Source organism: Budorcas taxicolor, chromosome 21, assembly GCF_023091745.1.
Source record: "Budorcas taxicolor isolate Tak-1 chromosome 21, Takin1.1, whole genome shotgun sequence".
Classification (NCBI taxonomy): domain Eukaryota; kingdom Metazoa; phylum Chordata; class Mammalia; order Artiodactyla; family Bovidae; genus Budorcas; species Budorcas taxicolor.
In genome coordinates, this window is record NC_068930.1 from 35,216,935 (window position 1) to 35,239,622 (window position 22,688).

Sequence of the window (22,688 nt, forward strand, 5' to 3'; positions counted from 1 at the left end):
GGCAAATACATGGGAGAAAAGTGGAAACTGCCAGATTTCAATTTCGGGCTGCCAAATCACTATGGATGGTGACTGCAGCCACAGAATTAAAAGACACTTGCTCCTTAGAAGAAAAGCTAAGACCAACCTAGACAGTGTACTAAAAAGCAGAGACATCACTTTGCTGACAAAGGTCTATATACTCAAAGCTATGGTTTTTCCAGTAGTCATGTATGGATGTGAGAGTTGGACCATAAAGGAGGCTGAATACTGAAGAATTGATGCTTTTGAACTGTGGTGTTGGAGAAGACTCAAGAATCCCTTGGACAGCAGGAAGATCAAAGCAGTCAATCCTAAAGGAAATCAACCCTGAATATTCATTGGAAGGACTGATGCTGAAGCTGAAGCTCCAACACTTTGGCCACCTGATGTGAAGAACTGACTCATTGGAAAAGACCCTGATGTTAGGAAAGATTGAGGGCAAGAGGAAAAGGGCATAACACATACACACTTTTGAACTGTGCTGGAGAAGACTCTTGAGAGTCCTTTGGACTGCAAGGAGTTCACACCAGTCAATTCTTGACTATTCACTGGAAGCACTGACGCTGAAGCTGAAGCTCCAATACTTTGGCCATATAATGCCAAGAGCCAACTCATTGAAAAAGACTCTGATGCTGGGAACGATTGAAGGCAAAAGAAGAAGGAGGCTGCAGAGGGTGAAATTGTTAGATAGCATTACTGACTCAATGGACATGAATTTGAGCAAATTCTGGGAGTTAGTGAAGAACAGAGAAGCCTGGCATTCTACAGTCCATAGGGTCACAAACAGCTGGACACAACTTAGCAACTGAACAACAACAACAATATATATATTACTATATAGAAAATACTGTGCAGTGCTTAGTTGCTCAGTTGTGTCTGACTCGGCAACCCCATGGACTGTAGCCTGCCAGACTCCTCAGTCCATGGGGATTCTCCAGGCAAGAATACTGAGTGGGTTGCCATGCCTTCCTCTGGGGGATCTTCCTGACCCAGGGATCGAACCCATGTCTCCCGCATCGCAGGCAGATTCTTTACTAGCTGAGCCACCAGGGAAGCCCAAGAATACTAGAGTGGGTAGCCTATCCTTTCTCCAGGGGATCTTCCCACCCCAGGAATCAAACCAGGATCTCCTGCTCTGCAGGCAGATTCTTTACCAGCTGAGCTACCAGGGAAGCCCATATATAAAATAAATAAATATTAATAATGACCTACTATATAGCATAGGGGCCTCCCAGCTGGCTCAGTGGGTAAAGAATCTGCCTGCAAAGCAAGAGATGCAAGAGACTCTGGTTTGAACCTTGAGTCGGGAAGATTTCCTTGAGGAAGGCACAGCAACCCACTCCAGTATCCTTGCCTACAGAATTCCACGTACAGAGAGCCTCATGGGCTACAGTCCATAGGGTCGCAAAGAGCAGGACACGACTGAAGTGACTGAGCATGCATATAGAGCCCAACGGAACTCTACTCAGTACTATGTAATGACCCATGTGGGAAATGGGTCTAAAAAAGTGGGGATATATGTATAACTGATTCACTGTACTATACAACAGAAAGTAACACAACATTGTAAATTAACTATACTCCAATTTAAAAAAATAGGGTTTCCCTGGTGGCTCAGTTGGTAAAGAAACCGTCCACAGTGCAGGAGACCTGGGTTCAATCCCTGGGTCTGGAAGATCCCCTAGAGAAGCAAAAGGCAACCTAGTCCAGTATTCTTGCCTGGGGGGTTACAGTCCATGTGGTTGCAAGAGTTAGACATGACTTAGCGACTATACCACCATCAATTTAAAAAAATAACAATATTGAGCCACTGAATCAAAAAATAGTATATGTGACTCCAAACACATGCACACTGACACATCTGAAGCACAAGTTTCAAAATAATACACTCATTATGTACTATTTATTCTAATATTTTTTTCTGTTCTTTTCATTAATTTTAAGACATGTCAATGAAAAGAAACAGAATGTAGGATGGAAAAATAAAACTCAATCATTCCAATAAAGACAGAAAAGGTGAAGTTCAACTAACTGTATGTGTTTATAGACACACACTAGAAAATTGAAAGAAAAATGTATACTAGTCAAGTACCAAAAACAGGAAGGCTAGTAATAACACATTAATGTCAGTTAAATAGATTTTAAGACAAAAAATATTAGCAATGAAGAAGGTCACTATATCATGATGAAAAAAGGACACTTCACCAGAAGACCTGGAAGAGAAAATGGCAACCTACTCTAGTATTCTTGCCTGGAAAACCCATGGACAGGGGAGCCTGGCAGGCTGCAGTCCATGGGGTTGCAAAGAGTTGGACATGACTGAGCATACATATACACACACACACACACACACACACACACACACACACCCCAGAAGACATAACCATTCTAAATTAATATATGCTTAATAACACTGCCTCAAATACATTCAGCAAAAATTAACAGAAATCATGGTATTAAAGATCCAAAATTAGTGAGAAATTTGGACATAATCCCTTAGTTACTGATAAATCATGAAGATAAAATTATTAAGGATATGAGAGATTTGAACAGCACATTATAACAAGCCTGATCTAAAGTGTATACATAAAACTCGACATCTGTCAATTAAAGAATCCACAATCTTCTCTTGTAGACACAGACCATTTAGAATTCTGTACATGAATCAGGCTTCAGAGCAAATCTCAATACTAATAAACTGATACCATGTAGTCCTCAACTTTAAAATATTAGCTTAAAAAATAGAAAATCACTGTGCTAAATAAGCAAATAAAGAAACTAGATAAGAAAAACCAAAGGATGCTGGTTTGAAAGTCCAAATAAGAAAAAAAAATAGAAACAGAGGAAAAAGACCAATGTATAAGAAAAAGTAAATTAAATTTGTAAAGCCTACTTGTTTATTGCCATTGTAGTATTTCTAAGTATTTTATTAATTTACTTATGTATTTCATGAAAGAAAAATATACTGACCACTGATTCAGAAATGAATCAACAATTATTTAAACTGTCATCTACCATGGGCAAGGCAATTTCCTAAATGGTAAGAATGATGGGGGATATTTATTGTAGAATAAAGAGAGTGAGTATATATGTGATACAAAATATAAGGCAATAAATTCCACACATTTCTCTGTACAGAGAGGAGGAGGTTAATTTTGATTTGTGATGAGGTGAGTGATTAGGAAGGAGGCAACCTTGAAATATAAGTAGGATTTGAATATGCACATGCGTTTTTACTCGGTAGCAAGTCAATTCCACTCTTTGTGACTCTATGAACTGTAGTTTGCCAGGCTCCTCTGTCCATGGGACTTCCCAGGCAAGTATTCTGGAGTGAGATGCCAACAGACAGGAAGAAAAGGAAGGGTGAGAAAATGCAAAATGTATCTAACATAAATAGTAAATGGTTCTAGGTAGAACTCAGACCAAGGAAGAATAGAACATCACAAAGGTAGTTTGGGGGCAAACAGTAGATGTCTCTAAAAGCTATGGCAAAAGGTGAAACTTTATTGTATCTGTGGCAGATGGGTAGGTATGAAGGTTGTCACTGAAGTTTTATTTTAGCAGAAGTAGTGATGAGAATTAGGGTCCAAGAAAATTGGCTAGGAAACCATTTCTATAGACAAATCAGGGATTAAGAAGGTATGAGCTAACACAATGATTGTAAGAACACAGAGGGCTAGAAAGATGAGAGACCTACAGCAAAGGCAGAATTTTGACCTGACAACCAGACAAGGGTTCAGTGGCAGTTAAAGATGAATCAGTGAGTGACAAACTGGTCGGATTGTCAGAAAAGGGGAATGCAGGAAATAGTACGAGTTGGGATGCGAAATGAGTTTGCCTTTACATATAGGCAAGATAGCCTATAGGACTGTATTAGAAACAGGGTCCTAAAATTATTAGAAGGCAATTATTTTTACAAAATATGATTTTAAACTTATCTACCATTCAGTTTCACTGATCCCTTAGTCACCATATTTCTTCCTTTTTTCTCAAGGTCCCTTTTGTTTCTCCTGACTTCACCTTCTACCAGTATGTTTAATAATTCCAGGGTATACCTTGTACACTGTGCAGTAAGTGCTAATCTCAAAGAATCTCCTGTGATCACGCAACATGGTGACCTTGCTTCCTTCCTAGCCATTATGAATCATGGGGTATGGTTTCAACTTCTCCTCAATTACTACCACTATTAAAGTCTGAAATTAGGAAGAAATCAGATAGATTCTTAAGCCTGGCATGAGTTCCCAGCAAAGCAGCCCATTCTCTTTCATTAGTCACTGTTTGAAAATAAACTAAAAATGCACCTATATAAAATGCAAAAGCAGAGTGACAACCTAAGTGCTATGGACTAAACATCTGTGTCCCCCCACAAAATCATATGTTGAATTTCATAACCCTAATATGACAGTATTAGGAGGTAGAGGCTTTGGGAGGTGATTAAATCATGAGGATGGAACCCCTCATGAATGGGATTAGCAACCTTATAAAAGAGGCTCTAGTGAACTCTCTCTTCCTGCCATGCATGGCATAATTTTCTGTAATTTTCTGAATATGTTTTTTAACCCTTTAAAAAGCAAAAACAACAACAACAACAACAACAACTTCTTAAGTCAAGGGTCAAACAAAAACAATCTGGCCTGTGGTTTGTAATTTGCTTACACCTAGAGGAAGGTCCTCCTCATTCTATCACATGTTGTCTCTGCAGTCTGATAGCTGGCTCCTTACCAGCTCTTCCTGACAATACATCTGCCAGTCAAAAGTTCTACCCAGGTACATCTGCAAACCAGGAAGCAGCCACTCCCCAGAAACCAACCAGGCTGGCGCCCTGATCTCAGACTTCTGGCCTTTAACTATGAGAAATACATTTCTGTTCCTCATAAGCCACTCAGTCTATGGTGTTTTGCTATAGTAGCCTGAAATAAAACACTAGATTTCTTCCCATTTCAATGACTTTCCATATTTCAATACTCTTTAACTCTTTCTTTCCACTTACTCAGTGCAGTATAACAGACAGTTAGTATACAGTCAGTTAATTTTTCATTTTCTCCTTATTTTTCTATTTCCTTAGGTCTCCTCTCCATGTTTTCTCTAAGGTTTTTCTGAGAATGAAACATGGAAATGTAAATAAAGAATATGGTCAGTAAAGAAATTTGAGGGGATAATGGAAATACTCCGTATTTCGTGGTGGTGGTGGTTTCACAGGTATAAACATTAGTCAAAATTCATCAGTTATGCACTTACATGAATGCTGTTTATCATACATAAATTATATTTCAGTAAATGGATTTAAAATGTAATCTAATATAAAGCACCTGGAGGGTGACAAATAGTTGCTAATTTGTTCCTCTATCCCCTTCTTTTTTCACTTAAGAGGAAAAAAATACCTATTTTTAAAAATAGTCAGTCATTATTCCTTCCATGAAAACTTCTAAAAACTTCCTGAGATAATTATAAGGTTATTTCTCTGTCTCTCCTCCTCCACACTAAATCCCAACATTCTTCTCTTTTTCTGAAAATTTCACTTTCCTATTCCTTTATTTAATATGGTCTTAAATCTAGATTCTATCTCTCTCATTTCAGTTAAATAACAAAAACAGAATAATTGACACACATGCTACAAAATATCTTTGGATGTCAGCTCTGCTAAAATCTATGAACACTGCTGGTAGTACTATGTTGTTAGTTCACATATTAAAAGAGGTTTATTATAACCCCCTTTAATCCTATTCAACCAAACTCACATGACGTCAGCTATACAAGTACTATTTTCAAGTCTTTTATTAATCACTAGCTATAACTATACTCCCAAAGTGAATCATAGTCTTTTAAAACAATAAAAATTAAGATCCTTTCTTTTCAAAATTTGCTCCCACCGTTAGAAAACCTTAACTCTTCACTTTCTTTTTAATATATCAAATGAAGTCAGTACCAACACAGTTGTCATGTACTTATATATTCTAAATCAAAGCAAAATATCTCATGGTATGTTTTCTTTTATTAGTGAATTCTCTAGCTGTTTGCCAGAATAGTAAGTATAGACTGTCTTCCCTAATTTGCTAAAATTGTAGAGAGTTTACTAAAATGGATTATTAAAAAATACTAATAGACTTGAAACAGCCACTACAAGTTTTCAAAATAAATGCTTTTGAAATGATTTGCCACTTTGCTTTGTTTTTTTAAACCATATTTTTTTCTATATAAATATGAAGTGTTCCTTACCCTTTTTCATCTCACATTCTTTATTCAATATTTATCACTTCTTTAAGAAGTGAGTAGATAATGAAAAATAAAATTACCCTCTCCCCCAGCCCATTTTACTCACCTACAAAACGGGCTGGGAATAGTAGGTATCACATAACAAAGTCCTCCATTCAAGCAGAATGACCTGTGACTAGGACCACAGGGCTCTTCGTGATCTAAAACATATACACAAATAAAAGACAAATTATAGTTTTCTTAATAAAATAAGGAAAAGGACTAAATATCTTAGATTGAAGTAGTAATTCTAAAAATTAGAATAAAGAATTGTTTCTTAAAATGAAGGACTTAGTCTTATTCCTTATTTGATAAGCAGGGACTTCTATCTCTTTGAGGGAAAGAAATTAATCTGTCTTAAGGGTATGGCCATTAATTACAATGGAGCTTAAAACTGTATTGCAGACATACGGACTCTCTATAATATATTAAGGGCTTCCCTGGTGTCTCAGTGGTGAAGAATCTACCTGCCAACACAGGAGTTGCGGGTTACCCTGAGTTAGGAAGATCCCCTGGAGAAAAAAAATGGCAACTCACTCCAGTATTGTTTTCTAGGTGCCGGAAGCCAGTGTGAGGAATCCCGCCTGTGACAAGGTCATGAGGAAGGAAGCTGACATATGCAAGGTCGTGATCAGACTTCAGGGGTCCCCCTGGAATTTCCTGAGCATGTACCCCAACAAAAAAAAAACAAAAATCTGCCAGCTTTTGTACTCTGCTTTTCCACTCTTCTGATATTCTCTGGAAAAAAAGTCAACTCAGGGCTTTAGTCTTCTGCATTTGAAAGGGATGTTTCAGTTAAACCCCCTCTGATAGCTCTCTAGCTTGCCTAACAGGTTCCCCGGACCTCTTACAGCTTGTGAATTGCTTACAGCCCCTCAACCGTGAGAGGCACAAAGCTTAAGAGCATCTTAAAGATACAGAGCCTTTTCTAAAGAGCTAAAAATCGTATTGGTGACGGGTCTTCACTGTTGATTTAATGATTGCCGCCAGGCCTCCATATTCTTTATCTTTTAGGCACCTGGGAGGATGTTAATCAACGTAAACGTGATATGGAAAAAGATATATAGTAGTTTTGATGTTAGCAACACTAGACTTTTGAGTTAATTACTTTTCTTTTGTTATAAATCACTGTACTCCTTTCACTTGTTATAAACTGCTGTATCTTTGCTGTGTAAGAATGTAACTTTATTTAGTGCTTTCTGAGAATGGCACCAGACTTTGGGAAGATCAACACAAATAAGTCTTCTGGTTGACAAACCCTTATCAGAAAAAAGGCTGTAAAATGTTCATTGGCCCTTTCGGCCGGAAGATTATGTAAATTACCTAAGACTTGTGTATACAATTAGGTATGCAGAGAGAAAAGCCTGGTTTTGATAAGAGTCTGGACTGCTAACGCTGCATAACTTTGTGTTACCCATTGATCTCCATGTTTTATCAAAAGTATAAAAAGCCTTCTGAACAATAAAGGATGGACCAGTTTCTCGGACTAGTCTCTCGGCCTAGTTTCTTGGGAATCTGGCTCCCCCCGTGTCTCTCTCTCTCTCTCTCTCTTTTTCTCCCTCTCCCTCCCTCTCCTCTTTACTCTAATTTCAGGCTGAATTCCCATCTGGAGCGGGGTGGCTCACTAAGTCTACTTACTTGCCCTGGCTTTTAAGACCCGCGTGAAAGGGAGCCTAAGAAGGGGCACCCTTAGATATTCAAGTGGGCACCGGTGGCCCAATGTAGATAGTGCAAGCTCCTTGTCTGGAACTTTATTGGCCTTCCCCATAAGCCAAGTTATTCAGCCTTCTTTCTCCACTTAATTTTCCTACTACACTATTTCTTCCTAATTTAATCTTATATTAATAAATAAATAAGTTTTCCTCGCCAACGCCCTCCCCGCTTCGAATTCCCTGGATCCACCGGGGCTGGACCCCGGCACCTAGTAAATTCCATGGACAGAGAAGCTGGGTGGGCTACAGTCCATGGGTTCAGGAAAGAGTTGGACACAACTTAATGACTAAACAATATAATAGATTAAAAGGAGAAGACCAGTATCTTAAAATAAATAGTGGCTTTTCTCATTCAGTAAGCTTTGCTTAGAGTTCTGTCCCAATAGTATAGTTAGATTCCTATCTTTTCTTTAAGGTTTCAGATACATTAAAGCCTGAAATTGCTGTGGGAAAAAATTTTAGATTACTAAATAAATTCTGATGTTCAGAATCATCTTTAATTATTTCTATATATGACAATTCTAACATCAAAAAACAAAAATATCTTATTAGGTTTTGATTTGCAAGGGGACATTAGGTAATAGCTAGTAACTATAAAGACATATTTAAAGTCCTCAGTAAAACTGAAAACAGTAATACCATCATATGGGATACAGCCAAAAATTTTGGAATATTAAGAAAATAAATCTCCGTGTCTCTCTTCCTTTCTCTCCTCTTTCTCCCTCCTTTCTTCCTTCGTTATCTTTTACCTTTCTGTTATGCTTCTTTCTCTGCCTTCCCTTTCTTTCTTGGTACCTATCCCTCCCTTCCAGACTCTACCTCCTCACTCACTCTTTGAAAAAAAATCCCCCCAAAACCATTAGACAGAAAAATTTAGAAATAAACACAGGAGATATGTTATCATGTTATAACATATATAACATATAACACATAATGTTAACATTATAACATATCCCCTGTGTTTATTATATATACTATATACTTTAAACATGTCTTTATATTTACTCATTGAGTTATACTACTATAGACTACTATTTATGATTAGAAAAGTCAATTGCTGAATGCTTTATCTTTTGATCCTGAAGGGGGAATTATTTAATACATTGCTTTAAAATTGAACTTTGTTGGTTCCTGATCGTTTCTGTGCAGAAAGTGACATAGAATCTTACGTGAAGAAGAAAATGGCATTGTTCCAATTAGGCATTTTAAAAAATAGCGCACTAATTTTAAAAAAGTTATTTAGTATTTATTAGCCACTAATGGGCTCGATAAAGGACAGAAATGGTATGGACCCAACAGAAGCTGAAGATATTAAGAAGAGGTGGCAAGAATACATGGAAGAACTGTACAAAAAAGATCTTCATGACCCAGATAATAATGATGATGTGATCACTAATCTAGAGCCAGACATCTTGGAAAGTGAAGTCAAGTGGGCCTTAGAAAGCATCACTATGAACAAAGCTAGTGGAGGTGATGGAATTCCAGTTGAGCTGTTTCAAATCCTGAAAGATGATGGTGTGAAAGTGCTGCACTCAATATGCCAGCAAATTTGGAAAACTCAGCAGTGGCCACAGGACTGGAAAAGGTCAGTTTTCATTCTAATCCCAAAGAAAGGCAATGCCAAAGAATGCTCAAACTACTGCACAATTGCACTCATCTCACATGCTAGTAAAGTAATGCTCAAAATTCTCCAAGCCAGGCTTCAGCAATTCGTGAACCATGAACTTCCTGATGTTCAAGCTGGTTTTAGAAAAGGCAGAGGAACCCGAGATCAAATTGCCAACATCCGCTGGATCATGGAAAAAGCAAGAGAGTTCCAGAAAAACATCTATTTCTGCTTTATTGACTATGCCAAAGCCTTTGACTGTGTGGATCACAATAAACTGTGGAAAATTCTTCAAGAGATGGGAATACCAGACCACCTAACCTGCCTCTTGAGAAATCTGTATGCAGGTCAGGAAGCAACAGTTAGAACTGGACATGGAACAACAGACTGGTTCCAAATAGGAAAAGGAGTACATCAAGGCTGTATATTGTCACCCTGCTTATTTAACTTATACGCAGAGTACATCATGAGAAACGCTGGACTGGAAGAAACACAAGCTGGAATCAAGACTGCCGGGAGAAATATCAATAACCTCAGATATGCAGATGACACCACCCTTATGGCAGAAAGTGAAGAGGAGCTAAAAAGCCTCTTGCTGAAAGTGAAAGAGGAGAGCGAAAAAGTTGGCTTAAAGCTCAACATTCAGAAAACAAAGATCATGGTATCCAGTCCCATCACTCCATGGCAAATAGATGGGGAAACAGTGGAAACAGTGTCAGACTTTATTTTTTTGGGCTCCAAAATCACTGCAGATGGTGATTGCAGCCATGAAATTAAAAGACGCCCTTGGAAGAAAAGTTATGACCAATTTAGATAGTATATTCAAAAGCAGAGACATTACTTTGCCAACTAAGGTCCGTCTAGTCAAGGCTATGGTTTTTCCAGTGGTCATGTATGGATGTGAGAGTTGGACTGTGAAGAAGCCTGAGTGCCAAAGAATTGATGCTTTTGAACTGTGGTGTCGAAGAAGACTCTTGAGAGTCCCTTGGACTGCAAGGAGATCCAACCAGTCCATTCTGAAGGAGATCAGCCCTGGGATTTCTTTGGAAGGAATGATGCTAAAGCTGAAAACTCCAGTACTTGGCCACCTCGTGAGAAGAGTTGACTCATTGGCAAAGACTCTGATGCTGGGAGGGATTGGGGGCAGGAGGAGAAGGGGACGACAGAGGATGAGCTGGCTGGATGGCATCACAGACTCGATGGACATGAGTCTGAGTGAACTCCGGGAGATGGTGATGAACAGGGAGGCCTGGCGTGCTGCAATTCATGGTGTTGCGAAGAGTCGCACACGACTGAGCGACTGAACTGAACTGAAGATATTAATACCCTTAATATATAATTACTATCGAACCAGATATCTTCACTGTCAGAATTTGAACTTTGCTTTTATTTTAAATTGTTTCACCTTCACATTACAATTATAAAAGTATAAAAATGTAAAGAGGGAAACAGAACTACAAAGAATTTAAGTGGAAAAAAGGAAAGTAAACCAACCAGAACTAATCTTCTACCTTTTTTCTTTTTTTACACAATGTTATGCTTCTTTACTAAAGGAAATCAATCCTGAATATTCATTGGAAGGACTGATGATGAAGCTGAAACTCCAATATTTTGGCCACCTGATGCAAAGAACTGACTCACTGGAAAAGACTCTGATGCTGGGAAAGATAGAAGGCGGGAGGAGAAGGCGACAACAGAGGATGAGATGGTTGGATGGCATCACTGACATAATGGACGTGAGTTTGAGTAAACTCTGGGAGTTGGCAATGGACAGGGAAGCCTGGTGTGCTACAGTCCATGGGGTCATAAAGAGTCGGACACGACTGAGTAAAAGAACTGAACTGAACTGATGCTTCTTTACAATAAGACAACTTCTTTTTTTCAAAACAACTTTTCAAAAGATAATTCTAACAATTTTCCAGGAATAATTTGGCTAACAAATAAAATCCCAGTTGACATTACATTATGTTAGAATCATGGACATCATCACATACAGTTTTCCATTGAGGGTGGAGTGTCAACTTTATCACAGAATGATTTCTGTAGCTGAAATTAATGTCCTTGTTTTTAATAGCATCACAACCAGTTATGACTCAACATCTGGGATTTTATCAGTAAGGAATACTCATCTAACCTGAATCACTATCTCTGAATCTATTTGTATTCTGATTTCATTTACTTATTTGTAAAGTTGATAGCAGATTTAGAGTATACCAGAATTAGTTTGTAAAAAGTGATAAAATGTAGGTCTAAAACTACAGGTCTAAATAAAATAGTTCCATGTTATAAAGCAAGGTCTTTCAAAACCAAGGTATTTCATATTTCTAGGATAATTTTAGATGGAAAAAATACAGTCTTGTGTTGATATAATAACTTTTTTGTTTCTATTTTTATGACATAAATTTTTTTGACACACATTGACAAAAGTATAAACTTACAAGAAATTACCTGTTGTCATCTTAACTTCCAAATAGTTTCATTCTTGGCTGAAAGTTTAGGGTTGAAAAACAGCACCTAAAATTAATAATTCAGGAAAAATTATCCTCTTTTGATAGCATTACAAAATTTCAAATATCGTAACAATGATATTCTTTTAAATGACGAAAACAATTAAGCATTTATAGGGTAGGGACAAAATTCTTTGGTTAGAACATCTATATTTTTAGATACTTATATATCAATAAAAAATCTGAACAGGTAAATCTAAAAGATCAATAAACAGTGTAAATGCACTAGATACAAATCACTGCCTAAGTAATATAATGCAATCTTAAATCTCTCTCTAAAGAAAAGCCTAATGTTTTACTTTTAATGAAAGTGAAAGTCGCTCAGTTGTGTCCGACTGTTTGTGACCCCACGGACTATACAGTCCATGCAGTTTTCCAGATGAGATTACTGGAGTGGGCCATGTCCTCCACCAGGGGATCTTCCCAGCCCTGGGATCAATCCCAGGTCTCCCGCATTGCAGACAGTATCTTTACCGGCTGAGCCACAAGGGAAGCCCAAGAGTACTGGGATAGCCTATCTCTTCTCCAGCAGATCTTCCCAACCCAGGAATCAAGCAGGGGTCTCCTGCATTGCAGGCAGATTTTTTACCAACTGAGCTATCAGGGAAGCCCAATAAACACTGCTAATTTAGTAGTATACTATATGAGTTTCTATATGAAAAATATGAGTCAATATGTAAAAATGAATGACTTTCAATTGACATTTTAACTTTCTCATAAAGCCTATTTCTAATTTGACTTTTCAAAAGAACAACTTTCAATTTTTCAGTTTATTAAAAATGACCAAAAGGTTTGCATTTCTACAGAAGCTTTAAAATTTTTATAAGAGTACTTTTAAATGTACTGTAGATTACATATTACATTTACCAATCTACATGTGCCTTTCTTTTGAAAAAATGTCTGGCATCTGGCAAAACAAAGGAGTTATGTATGAAGTTATCTGCTTTAACAGAAACAAAGGAATTCCAAAAGACATTTGAAAAGATGATAGATTTATACTTACATTATGATTATATGCTCTCAATTTCATTTTATAAACTTTTATAACTTACTCCTGACTTAAGGAGAAAAACTTTTGTAACAGAAATCTCAATCAACAACTTCCTATTAACAGGTGTAATAAGCAAGATCTTCTTTCAAAGTGAGTCACTCTTAAACAGACAAGCAGTGAGAGAAAGACAGAAATTAAACCTATTTAATTTGAAATAATCACTGGCTCATTGTATGAGTTTCTTTTTCTAGAGAAACAGACTTACCTCAATAAAAACTTACATTCAAACAAACAATAAATTTTGTTGGATATGCAGCATTTAAAAAGTTTTTGAATAATGCAATCTGCAGCAGCTGTACCTTGCCCTTTACAATCCATCAAAAATCTGATTTACATGGCTGCAATGTGCAGTGTGGGTGTGATTGAGAAAGACCAAGGTGTGCACAGAGGTCAGGCACCAGCCAAGGGAACCAGCCCTTTCAGTCCACATGTTCAGAGTTACAAATGGAGCAGAATTTTATTTAGAAAATAAGTTGTTCTAAGCTGCCTTCTCAAATCACTTTCCAAAATTTTCAAGTGATTAAGTAAACCATATTCATTTGGCTCCTAACTTATCTTTGTACGGCTGAATAATTCCATCGTGTTGTATAACTTTGTGAAGAAAAGGAATTTTAACATGGAATTAGTGGGCAAGTATTCCACGGATTTTTTTTTTGTCTGACCCAAACAATTTATTTTTAGCATAAACATATAATCTCAATACGAGATGTCTAACTAAAGCAAGCACCACCAACAAGACCAAGATGGCATCTCCTCTTCTAAAGTTTAGGTTTTGCCCAGAATTCTTGATATAGGGAACAGCCCATACCAAGAGTCATTGCTCCCAGAACAAAGCCTTGAGCTGCCACAAACATGGATCAGGTGAACAGACATTTTAGTATTTCCCCTGTTCTTCAACCTATATAATCCATATGCAACAATTGCTGCAAAACCTGCCATTCCAATGGGGACAAATGGTGCCTCTCTAGCTTTTTGGATAAGTTTAGATCTCTGATCATCTTTATGAAAACTCAGTAAGAAACAGAAACATCTGTGTCACTTGACATAGTGATTGAAGAATCTTCAGACAATTACAAGACATTTCAGGTTCCTACTGGCTTCTGACCCCACTCCCATACTCGCCCTCCACGGATTTTTTTAAATTAATAAATTTATTTTAATTGGAGGCTAATTACTTTACAACATTGTGGTTGTTTTTGCCATACATTGACATGAATCAGCCACGGGTGTACATGTGTCCCCAGTCCCAAAGCCCCCTCCCCGCTCCCTCCCCATCCCATCCCTCTGGGTTGGCCCAGTGTACTGGCTTTGAGTGCCTGGTTTCATGCATCGAACTTGGACTGGTCATCTATCTTATGTATGGCAATATGCATGTCTCAGTGCTATTCTCTCAAATCATTCTACCCTCACCTTCTCCCACAGAGTCCAAAAGTCTGTTCTTTTTATTTGTGTCTCTTTTGTTGTCTCGTATATAGGGTCGGTGTTACCATCTTTCTAAATTCCATATACATGCATTAATATACTGTACTGGTATTTTTCTTTCTGACTTACTTCACTCTGTATAATAGGCTCCAATTTCATCCATCTTATTAGAACTGACTCAAATGTGTTCTTTTTAATAGCTGAGTAATAATCCATGTCCATAGGGGTTTTTTAAAAAGGAATTTCCTTACAAAATATATAATATTTACACAAATAATCATTTGAAGTACTGAGAAAATTTAAAGAAGTTAACAGTTACAACACAGCATACATACACTACTATGTTCAGTTTGAAGTGAATGTAAGCACTGAACGTGGCTCATACTGATGGCAATATAACTATCTGCAAACTATAACAAAGCTGTAATATATGCATTAGGGAAAGTGATAAGGTTTAAAATCATAAATAACTTAATAAAGTAAAGCATAATTTTGTTTAAAATTGAAGTACAGAGTTCTTTAGCAAGTAACTACCTGAAGTATGCCAACCATTCATATGGCTTTCTTTTCTAAAACAACTCAGACATGACTACTTGTTTGATGTAAAATGTAGAAACTAGTACATTTACTCTTTTAAGAAAATATTTAAATAAACTCATAATCCATATTCTGAGAAAAACTCTTTATATTACTAAATACTATCTCCCTCATTCAAAGGTAACTTTTACATATTACAATCTTATAAACACACACATGCAAACATATATATACACATATATAAAATTTTGTTAGCTTACAATGTTTGGATTTTAAAATGACATTTTTATGAAAACTCAGTAAATTTGATTTGAACTATGGTAATAATATATTGCTGTCCACTAACATGAAAATGACTACTAAACTGTATGTGAGAGATAATCTGTGAGTTCATTCAGGATATTCAAGATGCTATTTATTAAGAGACATATCATGGCAGTTAGTTTGATATTAATAATTTTTCACACAATACAAATAAATTTAACCTTTGAGGCTACATGATTCTAAAGAAGACTTAACATTTTTCAAGTTAACTTTCACTCTAAATAAAAGCCATGATCTTCAAAAATAATTTGTTCATGCATCTATCAATAAATATGTGATAAGTGACCTGCTATCATTAACAAATGATAGAAATATAAACAATAGCCAAGTAATTACAGAAATGTTTTAGGCTGACAGTGCAATTCAACCTCATATATTTTCACAGACACCTATTTATGTCACTATATTAACACACTCAGAAACAAAGCTTAACTATTAAGGAGAATCAGAGAAAGATTCTGAAAGGGAGTTTTATTTGTGCTGAGCCTTGAAGAACGAGTAAGGGTTTGCTGTTTTCCGACAGAGGTGCTCAAAGGCACAGAAGAAAGAAAATCCTAATGTATTCAGATAACAGCAGACAGATTACAGGTCATGATGTGTTCAGGGTGTGCACGTGGCTTTATAAGAGGAGAGGATGGGGAGGGAAGGAATGGCAAGAACAAGCCTTGTAAAACAGGCAGGGTTTAGACAGTGGACTTTATATAAAGGGCAGTGGGGCTCCTTGGAAAGGTTTTTAGCAAAGAAGTGGCATGATCACACCTACATTTTAGAAAATTCATTTTGATAATGGTGTAGAAAAATAGACTGCAATCTGCAGAGGAACTACTATCAGAGAAAACCATTTGGAGGCCATTTTAATAATCAAAAATAGTGAAGAAATAAAGTAATGGGAAAGAGCATAAAGGAGAGAATTAAAGATATACTTAATAGGTACAGTCACAGAATGGGATAGCAGGGTACAAAAAGAAAAGTCGAGGCCAACCTTCAAGTACACATTGTGCTGTGCTCAGTCATGTCCCACTCGTTGCGACCCCACGGACTGCAGCCCGCCAGGCCCCTCTGTCCATGCGGATTCTCCAGGCAAGAATACTGGAGTGGGTTGCCATGCCCTCCTCCGGGCAAGTACCCATCAGGGAAACGTATATGAAAACCACAAAGAGATGGGACCTTCCTGGTGGTCCAGTTGATAAGAATCTGTATTCTAATGCAGTGGACACAGGTTCGATCACCAGTCAGGGAACTAAGATTCTACGTGTCAGGAAGCAACTAAGTGTGCATGTGGCAACTACAGAGCCCACACACTCCAGAGCCGGCCCACGTCCCAACTAGAGAAAGCCCCTCTGCTGCAACGAAAGCTCCCACATGCCACAACAGCCAAAAATAAATAAATTAAAATATTTTAAAAAATCTACAATGAGGTACCATTTCACACCTTACTAGAACGTCTATAATAAAAATGGCAAACAATAACAAAGAGAAACTAGACCTCTCATTGCTAGTGGGACTATAAAATCGCACAGTCATTTTAGAAAATAATTTGATACCTTCCTAAAAAGTTAAAATATAAATTTTCCATGCATGCATACAAAGTTGCTTCAGTCGTGTGCAGTTCTGTACGACCCCATGGCCTGTAGCCTGCCAGGCTCCTCTGTCCATGGGATTCTCCAGGCAAGAATAATGGAGTGGGTTGCCATGCCCTCCTCCAGGGAATCTTCCCGACTCAGAGATTGAACCTGTATCTCTTATGTCTCCTGCATTGGCAGTCAGGTTCTTTAGCACTAGTACCACCTGGGAAGCCCATATTTGTCATAAATGAATCCAAGAGATATGGAAATATGGATCTACACAAAGACATGACCGTAACGTTTAGAACATTACTCATAATTCCCCAAACTAGAAAACAACTCAAATGTCCATCAACTGATAAACAAATAAACACAATACGGTACAGCCATGCAGTGGAATATTATTCAGCAGTAAAAAGGGATGGTGTGTTGGAACATGAATTTCAAAAACATGCTAAGTGAAAGAAGCCAGTCACAAAAAACACATATTGTATGATTCCATTTATGGAAATCTTTAAAAAAGGCAAATCAAGAGACAGGAATAGATTAATAATTGCTTGGGACTGGGGGTGGGAAAAAGAAATGATACAAATGAACATAAAAGATCTTTTTAGAATAATAGAAATATTCTACAATTGGACTGTTGAGGCAGTTGCAAATTTGATAAGCATAATTGACCAGGCTAAAAAAAGGTGAATTTTATGTTATATAAAGCTGTTTCAATAAAGCTGTTAAAGAAAATGAAATACTGAAACAGAGTTCATGAGTAAGATAATGATTTCTACTTGGACATGTTTAATTTAAAGTGCTACTGGGACATGCAGAAGGAATTGCCTGAAAATGCAAATCTTGCGTGCAGGATAACAATCAGCTCAGAGATACAGGCAGTTCCCGAAGTCATTTATGTGAACGAACTAGCTCACAGTGTGCATGTGTGAGATAGAGGCCATGGACTGATCCCTGGAAAACACCAACATTGAACATTTGTAGAAGGAGCCCATCAAGAAATTATCAGAGAAATAAGAAAAGAACAAATGTGACCAACAGCAAGCTCTTCTTCCACAATTCAAAATGCTTATCTTCTCTATTTCTAAATTTAGCACTTTAGTCAACATCTAACCCCCAGCGATGGAAGATGAGGCTTTAGCTGTCTTACACTACCTTCTACTTCTTTGATTTGAATGTTTGATAAGTTACACTGTCTCTATTTCTTCTCTTGGTTATATCTGCAATTTTAAATAATATACTTATACTTCTATGTCCTCATCAATGAACTTGAGCCAATTCACAGACCGGCTTAACTTTATAATAACTTTGCTCCCAACTTTTCTCTCCCCTCTTCCTCTTTCTGCCTTGGTAGCTATACCTTGACTCCTGTATCATGAAGGTTTTTAACATTTACATTTTCATCTGTGACCCTAAAAAAGTGTTGCATAACTTTGCCTCTACATGTAAAAGTTGAAAACCAATAAACTACAGTTTTATCAATATTACTATAAATACTATTAACAGCAGATCCATGCTGTGTGAATATTTCCTTCTCTTGTTTCAAGGCCACAATACTTGAGCTATTCGTAAGATAATACTCCCAACAAAAAGACAAAAAATAGATTCTCTTCAACTCTAGATTGATTAAAATCATGCTGTATGTGAATATGCATTTTATTTGTACCTTGTTTTTCTTAAACAGCTTGAGAGCTTGACAGTTGCCTTCTTTTTGGTGGGCTGGAGGGACAACTGAAGAATACTGTGCTTTATCATAACATCTCAAATATTCAGCTGCTTTTTTTGTAGAATAGGGATTTATTTATACCAATAGCACATGATCCAGCATAAAATCAAATCTCCTGAAATGTTTACTCTGTGGCTTCCTAATAATTCAGGGACAGGGCTACATCATCTAATCTCTTCACACATCAGGAGTCCAAGGTAGGAATTTCTTAAACCACAGGTATGACGTGACTGCACAGAGTCTGCACCAGTGCATGCTGGTGCTCAGTCCTCAGAGTGACTCTGGTTGTCCTCCAATGGGTCTTTCAAGAACTGTGCTCTGGAAGTCAGCATCAGTGAAAACGGGGTCTGTACCTGGGAGCCTGGCCATGGTCTCCAGGTCCTGGTAATGCCACTGGTTCTGTCTGTATCATTCTTGGAGACAAAGGACTTCCTGGTTTCTGTCAGCCTCAGCATCATGACTAGGCCCGCTTGTCCCTCAATCTGGACTTCATACCATGTTTCAGGATTCACTTTTTTCCTGGGCACAAACACCCTGTTTAGCAGAATGATAATTCCCAGGTCAGCACAGTGAAAGGGAGTGACAAGGTAGGCTCCAGTAAACACAGGGAGCCAGTATGCCAGCCTCCCGGGCACGGTCCACCATGGTCCGAGACATCATGTACAGCAACTTGGAGGTCAAAGTGCCTCCTGACCTTCACTGGCCTGTACTCCAGATGTTTCGGTTCCACTGGATCTGCTGGCAGAGAAATGGGCTTGGTAATCACTCTAGACTCTAGCTCTGCCATCAACTTTAGCTTCCACTTCCGACACTGGATCTGCCATGTCCCTGGGTCAAAGGCAGTAACAGGAACGAGAAGCAGAAACCACTAGAGGAAAGAGCTGTCTTCTGTTTCTATGGCAGTTGCTTTGGCTTAAGAGTTGCCCCACCTGCTGGGCCTAGAGGCCAGTCCTTGGGAGGAACATGCAAACTGTGTTGATTAGTTATGCTTTCCTTTAGGATCCAAGACCCCTGGGTTTCAGTTTGGGGTTGGCTCCACTTTAGCCCAGGGAGGCACAGGAAGTTACTGCATGTCCACAGTCAAGTGTGTAATCCAGGAGTGCAGGAGGAGTCAGTCATGGGGCTGTCATGAGGACAGAATTCTCACCAGAGTAGGCATGCAACCAGGGCCTGATGGCCTGATTCAGAGGCTCAGGCAGCAGTCCCAGAACGTATTGCAATGTCCATACCCACCCAGCCACCCACCCTCCTGGGCCAAATGGAAGGCAGGGACAGAGCAGTTTTTCCTAGGTGGATAGGGCACACTTGGATGAGTCTTACCTGGGCCCAGGGCTACCTCAAGGATGCTCCTCCTGACAGTTGGCCTGGTGCTCACTCCACAGAGCCCCAGCCCCAGCTCTCAAGTACTCAGTGTCTTAATCATACTATTTATTGCATGCAGTCTTTTTTCATTTTGTTGGACATCCCTTCCAACACTCTATCTCTTGCTCAAATCTAGAACTAATACCAAATTCAGCATAACAATAATAACTACTGCTTTTTTTAACTTTTATTTTTTTGCTGAAGTATAGGTGATTTACAGTGTTTCGGGTATACAGGAAAGTGATTCAGCTACACATATATGTCTCTATTGTTTTTTAGACTTTTTTCCATTATAGATTATTATAAACTATTGAATACAGTTCCCTGTGTTATATAGTAGGTCCTTGCTATTTATTTATATATAGTAGTCTGTATTTGTTAATCCCAGATTCCAAATTTATCACTTCCCCTTTGGTAACCACAAGTTTGTTTTCTATGTCAGTGAGTCTATTTCTGTTTTGTAAATAATTTCATTTGTATCATTTTTTTAACAGTTGGATTATTTTTTAATAATTTTTATTTATCTATTTTATTCTTGGTTGCACTGGGTCTTCATGACTGCGCGGGGCCTTTCTCTAGCTGTGGAGAGCAGGGGACTCTACTCTCTAGCTGTAGTGTGTGGGCTTCTCACTGCAGTCGCTTCTCCTGTTTCGGAGCATGGGCTCTAGGCACATGGGTTGCAGCATGCAGGCTGTAGAGCAAAGGCTCAGTAGCTCTGGTGCACAGGCTTAGTGCTCTGCAGCATGTGAAAACTTCCCAGACTAGGGATCAAACCCATGTCCCCTGCATTGGCAGGCAGACTCTCCTCCACTACACCACCAGTGAAATCCTCATGTTTTTAGATTCCATATATAAGTGATTTTACTAAAACCATATGCAAAAATAAACTCAAAATGGATCAAAGACCTAAATGTAAGACTGCTGCTGCTAAGTCGCTTCAGTCGTGTCTGACTCTGTGCGACCCCATAGACGGCAGCCCACTAGGCTCCTCTGTCCCTGGGATTCTCCAGGCAAGAATACTGGAGTGGGTTGCCATTTCCTTCTCCAATGCATGAAAGTAAAAAGTGAAGGTGAAGTCGCTCAGTCGTGCCTGACTCTTAGCAACGCTATGGACTGCAGCCTACCAGGCTCTTCCATCCATGGGATTTTCCAGGCAAGAGTACTGGAGTGGGGTGCCATTGCCTTCTCTGAAATGTAAGACTGGACACTATAAAACTCCTAGATGAAAATACAGTCAGGACATTCTTTGATATAAATTGAAGCAATTATTTTTTTGGATCTACCTCCTGGAGTAATGAAAACAAAAACAAAAATAAACAAATGAGACCTAATTAAAATCTTTTGCATAGCAAAGGAAACCATAAACAAAATGAAAAGACAATCTATAGAATGGGAGAAAATATTTGTAAATGATGCAACCAGCAGAGATTAGTTTCCAAAATACACAAATAGCTCATTGAGGTCGATAGCAAAAAAAAAAAAATCAAAAAATGGGCACAAGACCTAAAGAGACATTTCTCCGAAGAGAACATACAGATGGCAAACACATGAAAAGATGCTTAGCATCACTAGTGATTAGAGAAATGCAAGTCAAAACCACAATAAGATACCACCTTACACCGGTCAGAATGGCCATCATTAAAAAGTCTACAAATAATAAATGCTGGAGATGGTGTGGAGGAAAGGCAACTGTCCTACACTTTTGGTAAGAATATAAATTGGTGGTGGTGCTGCTGCTAGGTCGCTTCAGTTGTGTCTGACTCTGTGCGAACCCACAGAGGGCAGCCCACCAGGCTCCTCCGTCCCTGGGATTCTCCAGGCAAGAATACTGGAGTGCGTTGCCATTCCTTTCTCCAATGCATGCATGCATGTTAAGTCGCTTCAGTCGTGTCCGACTTTGTGCGACCCTATGGACAGCAGCCCACCAGGCTCCTCTGTCCACGAGATTCTCTAGGCAAGAATACTGGAGTGGGTTGCCATTTCCTTCTCCGATAAATTGGTGCAGATACTATGAAAAATAGTATGGTGGTTCCTCAAAAACTAAAAATAGGTTTACCATATCTTTTGGCAATCCCACTTCTGGGAATGTATACAGAGAAAACCATAATCCAAAAATACACGTGTCCCAATGTTCACAGCAGCACTATTTACAAGAGCCAAGACATGGAAGCAACCTAGATGTCCATACATGTGGCATCTAAAAAAAATACAAATGAACTTTTTACAGAGCAGATTCATATATACAGAAAACAAACTTATGGTTACCAAAGGGGAAGGGTGGGGGCAATAAGTCAAGAGTTTGAGATTAGCAGATACAAACTACTATAAATAAAATAGATAAACAATATTCAATACTGTATAATAAGCCATAATGGAAAAGAATTCAAAAATAAAAATAATGGCTTAAAGTTGGCATAACTCTTTTCTTCCTGGAAATAAGCACACTCCTTTGATGATGGCTCAGATGGTAAAGAATATGCCTGCAATGCAGGAGACTCAGGTTCAATCCTTGGGTTGGGAAGATCCCCTGGAGTAGGGAATGGCTACCCACACCACTGGATTTCCCAGGTGGCACTAACTGGTAAAGGACCTGCCTA

The 22,688-nt window shown here is 38.3% G+C and overlaps 1 protein-coding gene and 1 pseudogene across 1 annotated transcript in view; both read right to left on the reverse strand.

Moving 5' to 3' along the window:
• NRG4 (neuregulin 4) overlaps window positions 1-22,688 on the reverse strand; it is a 105,264-nt gene that overhangs the window by 49,676 nt on the left and 32,900 nt on the right. The window contains exons 2-3 of the mRNA XM_052659668.1: window positions 12,040-12,105; window positions 6,341-6,434 (exon numbers count right to left, since the gene is read on the reverse strand). Of these exons, the coding sequence (XP_052515628.1) occupies window positions 6,341-6,434; window positions 12,040-12,049 (104 nt within the window). The 5' untranslated portion in view covers window positions 12,050-12,105. The remainder of the gene's footprint in view (window positions 1-6,340; window positions 6,435-12,039; window positions 12,106-22,688) is intronic.
• Window positions 19,000-22,688, reverse strand: part of LOC128066467 (surfeit locus protein 1-like) — a 36,683-nt pseudogene continuing 32,994 nt past the window's right edge.